The 20,476-nt window shown below is 40.6% G+C and overlaps 1 protein-coding gene across 7 annotated transcripts in view; it reads right to left on the bottom strand.

Annotated features, from left to right (window-relative positions):
* RALGAPA2 (Ral GTPase activating protein catalytic subunit alpha 2) overlaps window positions 1-20,476 on the bottom strand; it is a 320,063-nt gene that overhangs the window by 272,730 nt on the left and 26,857 nt on the right. For 6 of the 7 annotated variants that reach the window (XM_047743681.1, XM_047743679.1, XM_047743680.1 and 3 more), the window contains exons 2-3: window positions 17,678-17,788; window positions 15,729-15,781 (exon numbers count right to left, since the gene is read on the bottom strand). The exons of the other annotated variant lie outside the window; for it this stretch is intronic. In XM_047743681.1, the coding sequence (XP_047599637.1) occupies window positions 15,729-15,781; window positions 17,678-17,788 (164 nt within the window). The remainder of the gene's footprint in view (window positions 1-15,728; window positions 15,782-17,677; window positions 17,789-20,476) is intronic. 7 annotated transcript variants of the gene reach the window in all.

Raw genomic sequence — 20,476 nt, 5'->3', positions numbered from 1 at the left:
TAAAAGTGAATAAATGAAAATATTTCAAAAGAGAGACTAAAATGTAAGACAAAGACATCTAAAGGAAATACGGAACGTAATAAAAATGGAGGGACATCTAATTTCTCCCTCCTATACTGTAGAGATCAACCAATACTAAAATGTTGAAAACGACATTAAGCAATTAAAATCTAGAAAGGGTGAAGGATCCCATTTACAACCAAACCACACAGAGAAAGTACTGCTTAAAGCACACACGAAATTGCAAGGAGTCATGAGGGGTGGGGGGGGGGTAGTGCTCCTCGCATGAAAGCAGAACATATCCAGAATATGTAGCAAAAGAGGGGACCGTCTGAGACGAAAATGGAGATTCCACTTTCTGAAAGAGATTTGCTGAAATAGGGTAATTTTTTTTAGAATTTCTGAGCCATGCTCTTAAAAGATCCAAGAAGACACTGAATCTTTTTTACAATCTAAGAAAATAAAGAAAATGGTGATGCACAAATAAGTCATATATTGAAATCAGAAAATATTACATGGAAATGAAACATGGAAAGCATGAATCTAGAGTCCCACAGAGTCCTCTACTGTAACCCTGTGCATCACCAGACCTCCCTGGAACTAAACAGGTTGAATGGAGATAAATATCTAGAGAGAGCATGTTTAAAGTTGTACATTCTGTGTCTAACTAAAAATCCTACACAAATCTACAAAAGCAGAATATCTATGAAGGAACAAAAATCAGGCTCATAGTCTTCTTCTCTGCAACATTAAGCTCCAGAAGACAGTGTGGTCAATGGCTCACTGTAGGCCAAGCCAAGTAGAATGGGCAACAGAATACCACCCATATGAAGAAGAGAAGTTCCAAAGTAGACCAGGTGCTTATGTAAGAATCCAATACATCATAAAGATAGCTAGAGTAAACTACAGCTGTTTAAAAAAGCAAACAAAATTCAGAATTTTAAGGAAAAAAAAAAAGGATTATGATTCAGAAAGTATATAGTCAGATATACTTATCTGAAGCTAAAATAAAGATATTCTGGAGCTGGAGTTATACCAGCCACATATCTGCCTTCCGCAACATATGAAGCAAATTTATATACCAGCAAATACAGAGATTAGTTAATCCAAAAACAAAGGTGCAGGGCATAAACACTGTAAAAGTGAGCTATATTTATAGGAGTTAATATGATTATAAAAACTACAGTATATCCTCAAAATGATTAACCTAAGAGAAATAACATTCTAAAAATATTATAATAAAACAATCTGGATATAAAATACTTAAAATAGCTGAGTAGTGAGAAGTACAAAAAATATATGGGATGAAAGTAAAAGGATGGGGTTATCATCAAGTACTGCTTTACTCTTGATATGAATAATTAGAAAAAAAGATTTGAATGGTATTTTGCTAATTTAAAGATAATTATTAATAGTACAGAGAATCATAGGGGAAGGGAGAAAAAACTGAATGGGAAGAAATCAGAGAAGAAGACAAACCATGAGATACTCTTAACACCGGGAAACAAACTGAGGGTTATGGAAAGGGATGGTGATAAGGGGATGGGGTAATTGGGTGATGGGCATTAAGGAGGGCACATGATACCATGAACACTGGGTATTATACGCAACTAATGAATGACTGAACACTACATCAAAAACTAATGATGTGGGGCACCTGGGTGGCTCAGTGGGTTAAGCCTCTGCCTTCAGCTCGGGTCATGATCTCAGGGTCCTGGGATCGAGCCCCACATCGGACTGTCTGCTCAGCAGGGAGCCTGCTTCCCCTCTCTCTCTGCCTGCCTCTCTGCCTACCTGTGATCTCTATCTGTCAAATAAATAAAGAAAATCTTAAAAAAAAAAAACTAATGATGTACTATATATATTGGCTAATCAAATTTAAATTAAAAATAAATAAATAAATTTGCGGTCTAAAAATATTAATAAAGATAATTATTGGAATGATAGAAAATAGAAAGTATATTTTCCAAATCACAAAGTATATTCCATAAAGTGAAAGTGACCTCTCCCCCAAAAAACAAAAGTAGAAGAAAAACCAAGAATGTTGATTATCACACACAAAAAATCATATATACAAACAGGTTAAGTTCCTCTACCAGAGACCAAGTCAGTCAGAAATGGCTTTCAAATACAGAAAGATTAACAATAAAGTAAAGAATATGACATATCAGGCATGCATCAGCACAAACACACAGCAAAGTAGTATCAATATCAAGTGAAAAGGCTTTAAGAGGGACAAAGGGAATCATTTCAATTATATTAAAAGTGTAATTCACAATATAGTGATAATATGAACATTTAGGCAACCAATAACACAGGATGAAAATAAAACAAAAAAGTACACGAAAATAAAAGAAATGCAGTTAACTAAGGGGAAATACATTTATCATAGAATACTTTAATGCACTCTATCCTTGACAGATAAAAGAGGGCATACATTGCAATATAGCATCTCTGAATACAATTAACAGTAGCTTAATATATATGTGGAGAAACAGAATTTCACTTCGCAGATTCTAGCACTCATGAAAATATACCAAAAGTTATTTTTCTAAGCCATGGGAATAAACCCACAAAGTAGGAGGTGCACAAATCATGAGTAAACTCAATACACTTCATGTCCACCTTTGAGAGTTTAAACTAAAAAACACTGGAAGTACGTAAGGACTTTAAAACATTCTTGTGAGCAACAATCAAGTAAAAAAATAATAATAAAGGGGCGCCTGGGTGGCTCAGTGGGTTAAAGCCGCTGCCTTCGGCTCAGGTCATGATCCCAGAGTCCTGGGATCGAGGCCCGCATCGGGCTCTCTGCTCCACGGGGAGCCCGCTTCCCCCTTCTCTCTCTGCCTGCCTCTCTGCCTACTTGTGATCTCTGTCTGTCAAATAAATAAATAAAATCTTTTAAAAAATAATAATAATAATAATAAAACAACCTTCTAATTACAGACTAAGGATTATCAACAATGTGAATGCTGTAGAACAAAAATTGGCCAAAGCTAAAAAAAGAGAAAAATCTGTAGAGTTTAATTTTCTGTAACACCAGAATGAAATACATAAAAATAAGTTTAAACTGAAAAAGCTTATAAAAGGTTGATTTTTTTTTTAAGATTTTTTCTTTATTTATTTGACAGACAGAGATCACAAGTAGGCAGAGAGGCAGGCAGAGAGGCAGGCAGAGAGAGGGAGCGGAAGCAGGCTCCCTGCTGAGCACAGAGCCAGATGTGGAGCTCAATCCCAGGACCCTGAGATCATGACCTGAAGGCAGAGGCTTTAACCCAATGAACCACCCAGGCACCCTAAAAGGTTGATTTTTAAGGAAGAAATCATTATTAAAGAAAAGCAAAGCAAATTTGATGACAACAAACCCTCTCTGAGTACATCAAATCACTAAGCTATAGATGGGGATTTGAATTGGTAGTAGTGTAGGTAATTAAAACAAATTTCCTCTAAATCAACTGTTTATTTGACTCATTAATAAATATTCTTAAGTGCCTCTTTTGTGCCAGGTACCATAGGAGGGACCAGAGATAAAGCAACATAGTATCCTGTTCCTGCTCTAAAAATGACAGCCCAAAGGGGAAAGGCAAGAGCATCAGGGATGTCAGTACATGCACAAGGAAGTGAGTACAGACAAGGCACACTTCAAAGGGAAATCACCTTTGAACTGAATCCTGAAGAATACAAAGGAGTAAGCCAGGCAGCAGAGGACATTTTAGGCAGACTAAGCAGTTAGCAAGAAAAAAACAAAAACAAAAAACCCTGCCGCTTTGTTGCCAGTAGGAGCAAAAGTAAGGTGGGTGACAAGGCATGGAGAGGCAGGCAGAGACCAGATCAGGAAGAGCCTTGAACATCTTGGCGGGGAGTTTAGTCTTCATCTTAAAGGCCAAAGGAATCAGAGTTACATTATACAAAGAGCATTCCAGGTGGGGAGGGAGACAGAAGAGGCAGAAGATCAAAGAACAAGATTAGTTAGTTAGCAGGATCCTCCAGTAGGAGGGAAGACTGAACAAAGGCTGAGGCAGTGGGGAAAAGAGGGTTTTCAAGAGCACCAACATGAGATGTATAGAACCATGGAGTGGAGAAAGTACTATCAATACTGATCAAAACAGACAGAAAAAGATAGGATACCATTTTCATCATACTAAAAATCTAATATCCAAAAACATGGTACTGTAGGCCCTTGATAGACTGACTGTAAGAGGTTATTTTTTCACTTTGATATCATGCAAAAGTCTAACATCTTTTTAACGAAAATCAAATTGCAGTAGATTATTTTTAATGAGCAACAATCCAGATTATCCCCTCTTTTTCTCTCTAAAATTAATAAATAAACTACTTCAAAAAGAAGAAAAAGTGTCACAGACCTGCAATCGACTCAGGACAGGCCACTCGGCCAAGTTCACTCAGCGAATGCCCAAGGTCTGCAAGAACAACTAGTGCACTGCATGCAGACTTCAAGCCAGACTCTCCTTCCAACCTGGCCTGTGTCACAAGCACATCAAACACTAGGTGTCACTGAAACAGACACCACATTACACATCCAAACAAAACAAGCCAGAGAAAATTTACAGCATACCTTGGTACAACTCTGTCCTGAATTTACAAAAAAAGAAACTGGAAGAGATTATGCTGAGTGAAATAAGTCAAGCAGAGAGAGTCAATTATCATATGGTTTCACTTATTTGTGGAGCATAAGAAATAACACGAAGGACATGGGAAGGTGGAGAGAAGGGAGTTAGGGGAAATTGAGGGGGAGATGAAGCATGAGAGACTATCAACTCTGAAAAACAATCTTGAAGGTTTTGAAGAGATGGGGAGTAGGAGGTTGGGTGAGCCTGGTGGTGGGTATTATGGAGGGCACGTATTGCATGGGACACTGGGTGTGGTACATAAACAATGAATTCTGGTACACTGAAAAGAAATTTAAAAAATAAAAAAAAATTAAAAAATTAAAAAAAAAAGAAACCAACTCATCCAAATTGTGTGAACACACTAATACAAATCAATTTAAAGGGACAGAAAAAGCTCTTTACAACTCTCCTGCTCTTCTAACAATAAATACAACATGCCACTGTGAATTTTCCATATATTTGGTCTTGATGCCATCTCTACTAGCTGCCCTTTAAGGGTTCTTGGAAGCATTTGCTAGTGCTGCTTTCCAGAGGGCCTGTTCAGAGAGTGTCGGTTACCAACGAGTCAGGCAGCACACTGCGTGAGAGAGGCCAGAGTGCCAGGAAGCTCAGAGCATCTGGACCACAACAGATAATCACCAGAATGTAATTTCAGACTTCCATAAACATGTCTCCAGTTTCCCTTCCCTCAAGGTGAATTGAATAATTCAGTATATCCTGTTGGGTCAATCCCAAGTTTCTCACCAGAAAATGCAAGGCATAAAGAAAATTGTACTCTTAAATAGTAAATTTAGAAGTTAAAACATCCATTGAAAATGGCTTCTTTCAACTTAGACACTTGTAGTTTAATTCAAATTATTAAAATGCAATAGTTAGATAATCAAATTTTAACCTCAAGCAATGTATTCCAAGGATCCCTAGAAAGGACTGGTTGTTGATATTTTGTTTCCTTCTTCCCATTTGCAGATCATAAACATTTCATGATTCAAAGCAGACACCAGTTGATCACCATAGGCTATAGAAATGAAAGGCCTAGGCCCTGTGTTTGATTATTATCCCAGTATCCATTACAGAGCACAGAACGGAGAAGTGATTTCTGAGCTAACTCCCTACTGCCAGGAACATGAGAGACAAATGAGGAAAGGGCACGACGGGCCATCCGGGCCTCTACTATGATCCCTGCACAGGGGCCTCAAGGTTTATCATGGAGCAGATCACACTACACCATAACAACACTGCTGTCACCTGGAATTCTTCCCAACCAAGGGCTCGATTGACAATACTAGAAACAAGTATGACTAATGCTGTGAAGCCAGAACAATTCCATACATACCTCTCTTATATAAAATGCAAATAACACATTAAAATATACCCCTGATGTCATAAAAAAGTGACCTAACATTCTGCTCAGGATAAGCAGGGCACTGATTTTGCTCACCACCTGGAATTCAGGACAGCTTTGGGGATTGGAGCTGGGTGTCTCTACTGGCTCAGTTCTTTTAAAACTGTTCTCTAGGGAATGTGAACTAACACTAGATTTGTTTGCTTGTTTGTTTGTTTCTTTTTTTCCAATTTAAATCAGTTATTCAGAATTATTGCAGTGACCCAGGAGCTGCATTCATGGATGGCATCATTCTTTGAAAAGAAAAAAAAAAAAAAAAATCCATGGAAGCATCCAAGTATTTGAAATCCTCAATAAGAACTTAAATTCCAAGGATTTAAGAAGAATCTGTTTTTCTTGTTCATTTTGTTTGTTCTGGTCCCTCCTCCACTCAATAACAGTAAAGTGGTCCTCGTGGAAAAAAGAATAAAAAGCAGTAAGAAGGAGCGCCTGGGTGGCTCAGTGGGTTGAGCCGCTGCCTTCGGCTCAGGTCATGATCGCAGGGTCCTGGGATCGAGCCCCGCATCGGGCTCTCTGCTCTGCAGGGAGCCTGCTTCCTCCTCTCTCTCTGCCTGCTTGTGATCTCTCTCTGTCAAATAAATTAAAAAAAAAAAAAAAAAAAGCAGTAAGAACATGAGAGGTTGGTGGAAGGAAGTCCTTCACTCGGCACGAAAAGGAGGGAGTAGCGTGGAAGTATGTTTGCACACTGGACCGTCTGAAAGAAGTCCTGAAAAATACAGCAAAGGACAGCAGGTGTGTGGAAACCAGTTAATTGCAAAACCACAATTCTGCTCTCTTGCTATGTGGTTTTGCTCCTAAAAAAAAAGGTGTTAGCTGTTACATAAAGAAAGCAAAAGGATTGTGACTTAATCCTGCGGGATACCTGCCTCAATGTGCTAGTCTGTCTAGGATTCAGCCCAAGCTATTCCACTGAATGCTTGCATGGTCTTCAGATTTATTTTCATCAGCAAAGAGTTTTAAAAGATACGCAGTTCCACCAACAGAAGGACAAAGAAGGTGGGAGAAGAAAATGAAGTGGGGGGAAAATGGTGGGGGGAGGGAACAAATGGAAACAAACATCTCAGAATTATCTGTATCCCTATTATATTCATAATTCTAGTTTTTCTTCAGGGAATGTTTCTCTCTTATTAATATCTGAGGTAGAGTGATGCTATTAAGTGTGAAAAGTTATAAATGATCTCCATCTATACTGGAAAAAATATCAAAACTCAAATTTTTGATAGCAAATACAAAGCAACTGTACAGAGAGTGAAAACCAGCCATTCATTTCACCTTCTTTTGCACAACTCTGGGCATGGCACTGGGTCCGGTTGTGTTCTTGGTATCAGAAAAGCTAGTAAAAATCCTTTCCCCCTCCTTTCAGGAAAATAATTAAAGGTTAAACCCACTATCTCTACAAGCTCACTTGGAGCAATAAAGAACAAGAGGACCAGTGTTGAATTCCATTCAAGTAAGACAGCTTCCCCTGCAGCCCTAGAACCACTGCCACTCAGCTGGGACTCCCAAACTAACTACACCCAGCAAGACTCCATATGCATGAGAACTGCCTCCACTCCAGCATTAGTCCATACCACAGACAGGGAAGGGAGATGGTAGGTAGGAGGCCTACGGTAAATATCAAACAACCAAACTTCATCTTCAACAGTAATGAAGAAACAAACACTAGTGACCATAGCCTACTCCCCTTCCTCTGTGTGCCCCTGAAGAAGCCACAGGTCATTGGCACTCACCTGCTGCGGTCTGCCCCTAGCACCCATGCCTCTCCGACCTGCATCTCCCCCACCGAAGCAAGGGAGGAGGAGACACAGCATACCTCTTCCTGAAATGACATTCAAAGTGTTTTCTTTCTCTTTGGGTGAGGGAACTGAGTGCAGGGAAGATGGGAGTGTGATGGAGACATGAAGTACTGCGTCATTTGGCCATTATATAAAGTATTCTTTTCCTCTAAAACAAGCATGAGATGAGTAGAACGGATTTGTGTGTGGCTTTTCCACTTTATGTTTGCATTAGGCCACTTTGGAACCATGCTTCCCTCCAGTCAAGGGCACTGTGGTAACAAAGCCTGAGAAGCCCAGGGAAACCGCATCAGTAAAACCCTCAACCTTAAGTTCCCTGCTCTACAAGAACACAAATGTGCTGATGATTTAGCCAAGTTTTTCACAAAGAGAAGTAAGTCTTTCTAATGAGGTAACAAGCTCTGTTGATAGACTATCGAGCTTCTCTGTCCAATCAGTAACAACTAGGCACATGAGGCTATTTAATTTTAAAATTTAAATGAAATGAACTTACTTAAAATTAAAACTTCAGTCACAGCAGCCGTATTTCGAGCACTGAACAGCACATGTGGCTAATGCTTATTTAATTGGATAGCACCGACACAGAACATTAACATCTTCACAAAGTTCTACTGAACAGAGCTGCCCTAGAGAAAAAGCAACTGAGAATTTTAGATCTGCAAAGGCTAGTCAGAATCAAGTCGATCTAATATGGAAAACTAAACAGAAGCATGAAATGAAATTTCATGCTAAAAGACTTGCCTGTGAACTCCTGATTTGTAGCATCATGGGATGGTAGAGCTGCAAGAGACTTCAGGGCTAGCCAGTCCCAGTCCTTCACCTTACACACATGGAAGCCAAGGTAAAGAAAGGGCAAGTATCCACCTCAAGGCCACGCAGCTCAGCAGAATCAACACATGATCTAAAGCTACGTTCTTCCTATTTCTTTTATCCTTAGAGTTTTAGGTGAGGAAGAGAAATGTTTTTGAAATAAAAATAACAGGGCGCCTGGGTGGCTCAGTGGGTTAAGCCGCTGCCTTCGGCTCAGGTCATGATCTCAGGGTCCTGGGATCGAGGCCCGCATCAGGCTCTCTGCTCAGCAGGGAGCCTGCTTCCCTCTCTCTCTCTCTCTCTGCCTGCCTCTCCATCTACTTGTGATCTCTCTCTGTCAAATAAATAAATAAAATCTTTAAAAAAAAAAAATAACAAATAATCCCACCAGAGATAAGATGAGAATTTAAGAGGCTTTAATCCAGCAATAAATAGAAACAGGTGCAAATCACTGTGGGGGCTACAAAGGATTAAACGTAATGGTTTCTGGCCTCAGGAACTCTACAGTCTCATTAGGAAACTAAGGCACAGCCACCTTCAGGGAAAACTGAGAATATCCAGCAATAATGAAATGGTCACACCGGAGTGTATCATACAAGTCCACAGGAAAAAATGGGCACCTCTAGCTGGAGTTGCCAGAAGAAATCAGTGGGTTTGAACAGAGCTGGAAAGTATGGGCCAGTGGATGAGGAGAGCAAAGGGCAGGTTCTGAAAAGAGAATTGCATAAACCAAGAGGCAAGACCTAAATTCTGCAACAAGAGGTGAAGGGGCAGTAAGCAAAGCAGTCTATGTGTGAGAGCGCACTTCCACAGAACAACACCCTCAGCAACATGCCCCTTCAGGGGCTCAGAGTGTTAGCCCAGCTCGGGCCACACTGTAAGAACCTACAAAGAACCCGTGCAGGTCTCTAGGAAGGAAAAAACAGGACTTATTTAATCTGGTGAGGTAATTTGGGTAAATCTATACCTAAGGAATCTAGAAGTCAAATGTCCCGTATATCTGCAATGTCAACTCTGTGATCTTTGAAAAATAGATAAATGAGTAGCATTGTGAGATCAGAACATGTGTAAGCCTGAAGTTAAACCTCTCCTGTCAATGTATATTATAGTTGGGGGGGAGGGGGTGGGAGAAAGGAAAGGCCTTGCTATCAAATTCTAGAATTTTCTTAACCATAAATGAGTAACTCCAATGACTGCATTTCTGTACCAAAGGGAAATGGCATATAACATGGCAGGCAGCTTGAAACAACATCTCTGTATTAACGACATGCTCTCATTTTCTGTAGTCTTGATGCCCTAACATCTGGGACCTTGCTGATCTCAGAGGGACTGCCCCTCCCAGGATTTGCCAAGTCGGACATACAGTATCTGCCAACATGCCTTTGACAGTCAAACCAACCAATCCAAAATCCATTTCTGCAACCACCTCCTTTTATGGGCTCTCAAATTTGGGACACTATCCTCCTGCTTAAATCACCCGGGGACAAGGTACTAGACCACTAGGGGCCCCCTTTACAAACCAGAGCCTGCTAACATTATTCAAACTATCCAATCCTAAATCTGCTTAGCTTGCTTCTCTTGCCTTACCCATTCCTTCCTTCAAAAACCAAAACAAAGATGCTCACCCTCAGTTCCCCCCTCTCCGCCTGCTCTCTGTATGCTTTCTGGCTCTCTCTTCATAGCCCTGCTGGCAGGCCATGCCTCCTGTTTCTACTATACTCCTGGGAGTACAATAAACATCTCTCCCTTCATGGCAACCATTTTCATGTCTGTGTGCCTGTCTTACCATACCTGCTGAAAACAAATCCAATATACCATTAAAACAACCTCTTAACTACTGACTAGAGAGGGTTCTCAAAGTTATTTGACCTTGAAGCCCATTTACCAGGCATTTCTACACCAGCCCTCCTTTTCCCCTGTGCAGGGAGCTACCTCCAGGGCTGCCACCAAAGTATCCCTTCTACAAAGAGCCATTCAGAATTTTCTGGGACTCAGGTCATTGCCAGACTTCTGGCATAAGTCCACTGTTACTGCTGGATGCTTCCAGTAGTAGGAAATGGAACATGCTCAATGAGGGCAGGGGCTTGTGTCTGACATGGCTACTGCCGTATCTCCAGCACCTAGAAAGGTGCCTGAAGCATGTAGCCGGCATCCAGTAAATGTGCATAATAAATGAGTGAACTAGACAAGAATAGATACGTACTGGTAGACGTGGCCTATGGAGTACAGCTTCAAAAGCAGGAGAGTATTAAGACTCCTACATGGTAGGCCACATGGCACTGAGTTAAGAAAATGGGTCCTATAATCAGACCAGAGGTTAAATCTTGAAAGCTGTGCAATCTTGGACAAGTCACCTACAACAACAAAGACCTTGGTCTTCCATTGATAAAAACTGGGAAGGGAGAATCCACTTCAGAAGGAAAGGAGGACACAAGGCAGCTATGCACAACACTTCCATTGTGGTCAAGATGGCAGTGTAAATTCATTTTATTGGGTCTCACACCCCCACACAGTGGGTCTTACCCACTACCATTTGAAATACATGGCAATGACAGATGAAATATATTTTTAAGAGAAGAGTAAAATTAACAAGTGAACCTCAGTTAAAAAAAAAAAAAAAGTGACAAACATACCCATGAAGCAGCAACCACAGAAACCCAAAGTGATGCACAGATATGTAGCCACAGGCAAAGGTGTCTGGAGGTCAACTTCAAGCAGGAAAGGAATCCTGCTGGAGATAAAGGCCGACTGAAAGGCCTGCTCGCTCCCTGCCTGAAGCCGCAACTTCAACTGGGCTGGCAGTCTTGACTGCATACCACTTGCTTCACCAGAGCACTGTGAGGTCTCCAGTAGCTCATTACATCTAAACACTACTGCCTTCTTTAACAAGGCTTCCCTTCCATATAACCCTTGACTTACAGGGACAGGCAGCAGGTCTCCCTGCACATGCTCCTTCCAAACTCTCTCATCTCTCTGATTTCTTCTGATCCACTTTATATTTACAGGCTATCTTTACACGATATCCCTTCTGGGATTTAACATGTCTTAATAATTCTACTTCTTGTAAAGGAAGCCTTTGCCAATTATTTACACCTTGATAAGTATTTACCTCTGAATCCTCATAAACCATCGCTTTATATGGCACCAATTTACAGAAAGTAGCAATGAAGTTACTTAATTTTCAGAAAGAACCATACAAATTATAACCTACCTTCTAAAGCCAGAGACAGAAAGAGAACACAAGCATAAACAAAAATAATGCTGGTTCATTATTCATCCATATTTACCATGCAAAATGAAAGTTTTAGTAAGTCTGGAATAATATATATTTGTTCTATTATATAGGCAAATAATCCTCTGTAGATGATAATGTATCCATTATAACTCCCTCCTTAATCTAGATGTTCTGACACGAGGAAAGAGTATTAAAATCTCCTCTGTGGGAGGTACAGAACTACAGTGCCTGTTGCTGACGGGCTTTCCTGCTGCACAGCGAGACTTGCAATTAGTGACGGCAAATGGAATTCTCAAAATATTCCTGGGCTTTAGAGGATATCGGGAAACTAACAAAGGACTTAAAAAATGGTAAGAAAGGAAGTAAGAAGAAGGAAGGTGGCAGAAACAAAGTGAGCCAAAACCTGATCTGCAAGCAACAAGCTCAAGAGAAACAATTCAGGATGCCAGAGAACGAATGCCATTTTCACTGCAGGATTTCCACAGGTCTGTGCCCTCCGGACCCCAATTCCCACCACATGGTAAGCTGGAGGAACTGAATCTGAGCTTTCCTTAATAAATCAGGACCCTCAAATGGAACCAAAGTGGTTCGAACCAAGAACACTCCCAACCTCCTGGCAAAAGAAAGACAAACCCTCCAAAAAACCCCACAGGATTAAAAGAGATTAAATCTATGTTCTAATAAATCTCAGAGCATGCAAGAAAAGAAGCCATGTGAGAGCAGCATATTGAGGGAAATTGAAGACTTTTGATAATGGAATGATCAGATACAGAATAGGAAACATCACACATTAAATGTTTAAGAACACAAAAGAGGTCAAAAATGAAGAAGGATCAAGAGCCTATCAAAAGCAACAGGCCAGGTGTGAACACGGAACTGAAGGAAGTTAAAACAGGGACCAAAAGTCACTGAGACGTAAAACACAACAGAATGGCGGAGCAGCAGATGAGCCCCAAATGAAGGACTTCACGCACTGCATGGAAGAAGTGAAGACATTCCCCAGAATGCAACACAAGGAGGCAGGGGAAGGGGGTGAAAGCCAGCTCGAGAGGCATGGAGAACAGATGCAGGTTTAAATAAGAATCCTGGGAAGTACAGCAGAAGAATAGAAAGAGTCAACATTTGAGAAGGTAGCAGCTGAGCATTTTACAGAAATGATAAAGGATCTGAATCCAGAAATACAGGAAATGCACAGATACCATGCAAGACAAAAAATCTTCAACTAGACATTTTGTGGTAAAGCTACAGAACACCAAAGACTAAGAAAAAGGTTTTAAGGGAAGCCAGAGAGAAGAGGCATTTAAAGGAATGACCAGATGGGGAACAGGGTTTAAAGCTGCTACAGTGGTAAGGAGACACTAGTAAAATGATACCTGTAAAGGGTGACACGAGTATTTTTACTGCCACTACTGCTAATACTGTGTCTAATGCACATAACAACTGAGGACACTGAAGATTAATCTGGAGCAGAGAAAACAGAAAGAATTATGACCCTCAAAAGAAGGGTCATGCCAATGAATTTCACAACTCTGGTGATCAAAAATTCTTAGAATTCCTCAAATTCTTAGAAAAATATATAATTTATCAAATTTGAATCAAGAATACCTGAACAATCCTAAAATAATTCCAAAATGATTAAAGAAACTGAATGAATGGTTAAAACCTTCCAACTAAAAACAAAGCAAAACAAACACACCGGTTTCAGAAGGTTTTTATAGGAAAAACTAAAAACTGCTCTAAGAACAGATCATTCCAATCTTATGCAACCTATTTTATAAAATAGAAAAAGGTTCTACAACTCATGTAGAACATGAGGTTCTACAACTTCTATAACAGGATCATTCAGAAACAATGTGAGGAAGGGAAATTTAGGACAACCTCAGTTGTGAACTTAGATCCAAAAATGCAAAGTACTAGCCTCCAAAATTCAGAAATATAATTCACCACATTTATATTCATGAAGAATTATACAAGGTTATCTCAGTTAATGCAGAAAAAAAAATACACGTTTGGAAACTTCAAAACCTATGTATGACTTTTTATAAATCTTACCAAACTAGAAATAGAAGCAAACTTAATCTGATAAAGTATATCTACTAAAAATTTACAAAAAACTTCATTAACTAAACATCAGGAAGCCATGAATGATGAAACGCTAACAGAACTCTTTAAATCAGAGCGGGATGACCAACTTTCTTCTGTCTATTCACCCATGTACTGGAGGGCCGGGCCAGAGCCAAAAGACAAGAAAACAGACAGACTGACTAGCTCGTTGTTATTCACAGACCATCTATCTGTCCACCAAGAAAACAAACCAAAAAATCTATAGACAAAATGTTGGAATGAAATAAATCATACATACTCACTTAACCCAGCAGTGGGGATGAAATAAATGAACGTGAGCTAAATTCAAAAAACGTGGATAAATCTCAGAAATACCGCTGAATGTAAACAGCAAGCCACAGATGATTATGTACCATGTGAGGCCATTTTTATTATACTCAAAACCAAACAAAACTGCATAAGGCATTGTTTAGGGATATGAATACTGGGGGTAAAAACCATTTTTAAAAAAGAAGGGTAACGGCATAATGCAGAGGAGTGACTGCCTTCAGAGGAGAAAAAGTCTAGGATCAAGGAAAAGCACCCAATTAGCTTCGAATTCTAAAGGTCTAGTTCTTGAAGCATCCCACTTCAAAACTTGCATATATGTTATAGATTCTTTAGTAAATATATCAACTTCTACAGAAATAAGATCATTTAAATTAATGGGATAGTTCAAATGATGGTTAGAAATTCCGTATGTAAGTGACAGGCTTAATTAAAGCTCCTGTTAAAGACAGCTCCTATGTACAAATTTCATTCACAAGAGGGTTGCCACAGGAAACACAATAACCACCACAAAATATACAGTGAATCTGTGCCTCTTTCTCTGGGGAAGGAGTACAGCCCTTAAAGGATTAGAGAAAGGGAAACACAGTCAGTGCCAGCCATGAGGGGGTGCCAGTGCCAGCCAAGTACTGGACTAGAAGTCCACAAGTATCTGTTTTATTCCACAAACTCAAAAAGTCCATGGAGAGCCTTCTGCCTAGGCCTCTCCCTCCAGCCAGCTCTGCAACAGACAGACATTAGGCCTTCCCTTTACAGTCATAAAGTTGATCTCACACCAACCTAAGTACATGAATAATTTCTAGATAACCAACACTTAACTTTCAGAACCTACACTTTAGTTCTACTGGAGCTCTCCAGGTAACAGTAACCTGGCACTTGTCCAATACAATTTGTGGACAAGAAAGACTGTAAGCTTAACTGATCAAGAACCACACGCAAATATATTGTTCCAACTTTGAAAAGAATATGTAATCACACATGGACACACTGACACATATGAAGATTTCAATCTCACCAGCAGTCAGGAAAATATGTATTAAAAACAGTGGGTTTTCAACATGCCAGTTTACGCGCGCGCGCGCGCGTACACACACACACACACACACACACACACCACCATCTCCAGTGTTGGTTAGGGAAATTTACATGCAACTTCCACATAAATTTCCATATAAGTTTATATGATCTTTTCAAAAACCATTTGGCAATAACGGTATTTTAAATGTAGATACATTTCCATCTAATAACTTCACATCTAGGTAACCATACAGGAAAATTCTCCCATGTTTCCAAAAAAAATTAAAAATCACAAGAATATTCTTTGCAGCATTGTTTGTAAAAGTTGAAGGAAGGAAATACATGCCCATCATTTTTTATGTCCTCAAGTAAAATTAAAGAGTTAAAATACCACATTTTAAAACAACAAGAATCTTAAAAGCTAAACGAATTTAACAAAAACTTACTTCAAAAAGAAAGAGTATGGAGTCCAGCTCCTCCCTTTGTGACTTATTATTCCCTGGAATATATTTAAAAAAATTAGTTATCATGACAATGTGTAAATTTGAGAATCTTAAAAATTATGTTATATTGAAAGCATTTAAGCTTCAACATGCACTCATTTATTCAAAAACTACCAGGGGGTAGCACGGAATCTGTGTCAGGAATGTAGACAGACCCCCCCAGGCCACACCACCTGAGTCCACATCAAGCAGAGCCACTCCTCATTAGCTGTTTAAACACAGCTTCCACGTTTTCCAAGTCACCGTCAGCCTGTGGAAGGCAATATATTCCTTTCTCAATTAGTTACATACAAGCTCACACTATGAGGGAAGGCACAGCAGAAGCAAAGAAAGAGTTCTAGCTTTTTTGATGTGAAGAGGCACAGAGCTGTCAGAACTCTGAAAAGCCATGCATGTCTTCAGGCCATGTGCACTGTCCTTTTAAGGGTGACAATCATAGAAACTACAAAACCTACAGTAGCCAGTTACATTGATTGTCTGGTCTAGGTGCTGTGGACCTGTGCTAAGTGCTTGCCATTGAGCATCTAACTTAGGAAGCAGCAAACCGTTTCTTGAAAGGGCCGGCAGTCTATATTTTAGGCTCTACAGGCCCCTCTTGTAATCACACAAGCAGCCATGGGGAACACATACATGCACTGGGGATGGCTGTGTCCAACAACTTATTTGTACAAACAAGCAGCCAGCTAAAAGCTGTGTACTCCTGATCTATTGGAATCCCCACAGCTCTATGAAATAAGAGAATGACAGCAGCTAATATTTACTGAGCACATACTATGTGCCATACTCTGTCCTGAAATCCCAGGATACATGCTAACCTGTTTGATGCCAACAGGAGGAAGCTGAGTCAGAGAGAGGTGAAGTAGCTTGCCCAAGGAGAAACAGCTGAAAGGACAGGGCCAGGATCCAAACCCAGTCTGGCTCCCCAGGCTACACTATCCTGTCATCTAAATACTGAGCAGATTGTGCAGTATGACATTATTGGCTTGATTTTTCAAAGAATATTTTATATAAGGGTATAACCATAAACATAATACATTAATAATACATATGGGGTGCCTGGGTGGCTCAGTTGTTGAGTGTCTGCCTTCAGCTCAGGTCATGATCCCAGGATTCTGGGATCAAGCCCCTCATCTGGTTCTCTGCTCGGCAGGAAGCCTGCTTCTCCTTCTCCCACTTCCCCTGTTGTGTTCCCTCTCTCCCTGTGTGTCTATCAAATAAATAAATAAAATCTTCTAAAAAAATAACACATATAGAAAGAAATGCATGCAGAGAAGGACTGGGGACCTGGGCAAAAACATACGCTTCAATTTTCATTTCAAACACTTTTTTTTTTTTAAAGATTTTACTTATTTATTGGACAGAGGGAGAGAGAACATGAGCAGGTAGAGCACCAGGCAGAGGAAGAGGAAGAAGTTGGCTCCCTGCTGAGCAGAGAGCCAGAATCTGGGGCTTGATCCCAGGGCCCTGGGATCATGACCCAAGTCAAAGGCACACACTTAACCAACTGGGCCATCCAGACTCCCCATTTCAAACCCTATAGTGGAGTCTGAATTTTTTTTTTATAGTGCACACATACTACTTTTATGTCTTTCTTTTGAAGTAAATTATTCCTGTGGAATTCATGCTTTCTGTGGCTTTCTCCTTCCATTTTCCCTGTAGCCATTTGTTGTTCAATTAACAACTGTATGAGAGAACGGTCCAAGGAAAGAAAGATGCTAACAACATTGCAATCTCCCAGCATTGCTAAGAGTCTGGCAAGAAAGGAAGCTTAAAAGCATATAACTTGTGGCTAATGAACATACAACGTCTAAAACCTTCTGAATCTTAAAAACAAACAAGCAAACAAAAAAAACCTTTGTGTATATTAAAAAAAAAATTGTAGAAATGCTTACCTTTTAATTTCAAACTATTTTCCAGTGTTATAAAATTTTCATAGAAGATGAAATATATCTGAGAATAGTTGGTCTCAAAAAACTGTTTAAGATCACTTGCATCCACATTATCTGAAAATAAAAAGTTACCATTATGACAATAATCTTATACAACTATCGGAATTCACAAATGTTTTCAGAAATGAAGGAAAATAAAAACTAGTCACTATGAGACAAAACAGAACAACAAAAATAGTATCCCCATCCATTTGTTCTCCACAAAGAGATCTCAGTTGGCCTGGGGCCCCTCCTCCATAGGCAGACCTGTCCAGGAGACTGATTCAAGGGCCTAAGAGCCATGGGGGCACACTTCAAAGAGGAGCTAGAAGGCTAGAGGCTAGTACAGGTCTGGGGAGGAAAAAGATGCCTTCCTGTTGGGGGTGGGGAACAGAAGTTCATGGAAGAAGTGGCTTTGACATAGGCCATAAAAAGGAATAGGTTTGTCCATCTGAAAAACAATTCTGCTGCTGGAGTCATACATGGTCCAGTCTCTCTTCCCCTCAGCTGACCTGAGACCAGCTCAAGAGAACTAGCAGGCACTGCCTAGCATACCCACCCACTTCCACCTGGACCATTGGTCAAAGCCTTCCCTCCAGCTCCCAGGAGAGCTGTTCCACTCCTGTTTGGACACAGGGAGGTCCGCCACATGTTCCCAGAGTTGCCCTGAGCAGTGTTTCTCCCTGTCGCACTAGGGCTGCTCAACCAGGACAGAGACTAGAAAGGCAGGTTGTGCAGGGAGCTTAGCCCAGCAATAACTGTTGGGGCCCATCAACAACACATCCACTTCATCCAGGGGCCCAATTATCCCTCATAACTCTGGTTGGAGTACTCAGCCACTGTCAATACACCTTTGTACATTTTCCTTAGCCAAGAGGTTGTTTGTACCATTTACAACAGGGTCCTGACCAAGGTGTTAGCTCTTGGGAAGAATACACTAATCATCTTGAGAAAATTAAGAACAGCTTCTTTAAATTCTGCAGGGATTACTCAAGAAACAAATGTACATCTATTCAGTCTATGATAAAGTGGATTCAATTGAATGTTGGGGTCCTAATACTGTGACTAGATGCGAACACATCCATTACTATATTTAAGTTCTATAAACTTAACACTAACACTGGTGAATCTAAGGAGTTGTTTTCCTCTGAGAACCATATAGGGCTTTTCATTAAAAACAACAACAAGGGGCGCCTGGGTGGCTCAGTGGGTTAAGCCGCTGCCTTCGGCTCAGGTCATGATCCCAGGTCCTGGGTTCGAGCCCCACGTCGGGCTTTCTGCTCAGCAGGGAGCCTGCTTCCTCCTCTCTCTCTGCCTGCCTCTCTGCCTACTCGTGATTTCTCTCTGTCAAATAAATAAATAAAATCTTTAAAAAAAAAATAAAAATAAAAACAACAACAACAGGGGCGCCTGGGTGGCTCAGTGGGTTAAGCCGCTGCCTTCGGCTCAGGTCATGATCTCAGAGTCCTGGGATCGAGCCCCGCATCGGGCTCTCCGCTCAGCAGGGAGCCTGCTTCTTCCTCTCTCTCTGCCTGCCTCTCTGCCTGCTTGTGATCTCTCTGTCAAATAAATAAAATCTTTAAAAACAACAACAACAACAAACAAACAAACAAACAAAAAACAAAACAACACCACAAAAACTGATCTGGTTCTTTGAAATAATGCACAGAAGGTGTTTGTAAAGTCATATCAGCTGCCAATTTCACATTCTATTTTCTGCTCCCAAATAAGCACACAGAGCAGTGGAAGTTCCTAGTAACTAACAAATTTACCTGCATGAATGCAGGTAGCAATGAAACTAATATTATCATTCTTGTGACCTATGTGATCTTGCCAAGGAATCCTTGAAAGCCTTTCACAGAATGTGTGGTTCCAAGAAAGGATTCTGTTCATTCTCACTCCAGTATGAACCGCTAGCCCATCCACACCTGTTTCCTCTGAAGCATATTTCACCAGTCAGCTCCTACTGGCACTCACTGGTTGCTGAAATATCACCAGCCTACCCAGAGACTAGGTCAGTGCCTCTGCTATTGCCCCATCGGCTGGTTCTCCCTGGGTCATAAAACACATCTCACTTCACTTCATTCCTGATGGAATCCCTCCCAATGGAATTATTGACTTAATTCTGAAGGAATGATCCGATTTCTGTTAGAGATACCACCAACCCTACAGAACCCCCAGTCCATCCCATGCGTCATTATGTCCCCTGCATCTAGCACAGTATTTATCTAGTTCAATATCTTCTTGAATGAGTTGAATAAAAGAAATACCCTGTAACATATATGTACATTAACATATATCACATATAACAATGATAGGATAATGGCCACAACATGCAAACCATTAACTAGATCATATGCCTATAGGCATATGATACCATTAACTAGATCACATGCCTATAGGCATACAGGAAAGAAACGGCCTCACCCACTTTCAAATCCTAGGGACTATCTAGAAGAGATTTCACCCCTCTGCTGAGGACTCCAGATTTCACCCTGCAAGCTAGACTCTCAAAGCCTGCTGCCAGCTGAATTTCTCCACAGGAGGGTCTACAAGCTCCTCAAATCAAACATGTCCAAAGGACATGTCACCTCAAATTCTGTTCTTCCCTCAGGCCCCACCACCTATCCAGCTGCTCATTGTCCCAGGTTCTTCTCACTCCTTCACAGCCCATCTCCGGGGTGGCAGTTCCACCTCTAACTTGCTCCAGCCCTGGGGACTTCATGCCCTCCGCGGCCCTGCCTGGCATATGTCACCATGAAT

The sequence above is a fragment of the Lutra lutra genome, chromosome 9 (genome assembly GCF_902655055.1).
Source record: "Lutra lutra chromosome 9, mLutLut1.2, whole genome shotgun sequence".
NCBI classification, from domain to species: domain Eukaryota; kingdom Metazoa; phylum Chordata; class Mammalia; order Carnivora; family Mustelidae; genus Lutra; species Lutra lutra.
This window is presented reverse-complemented; position numbering and strand designations above follow the sequence as displayed.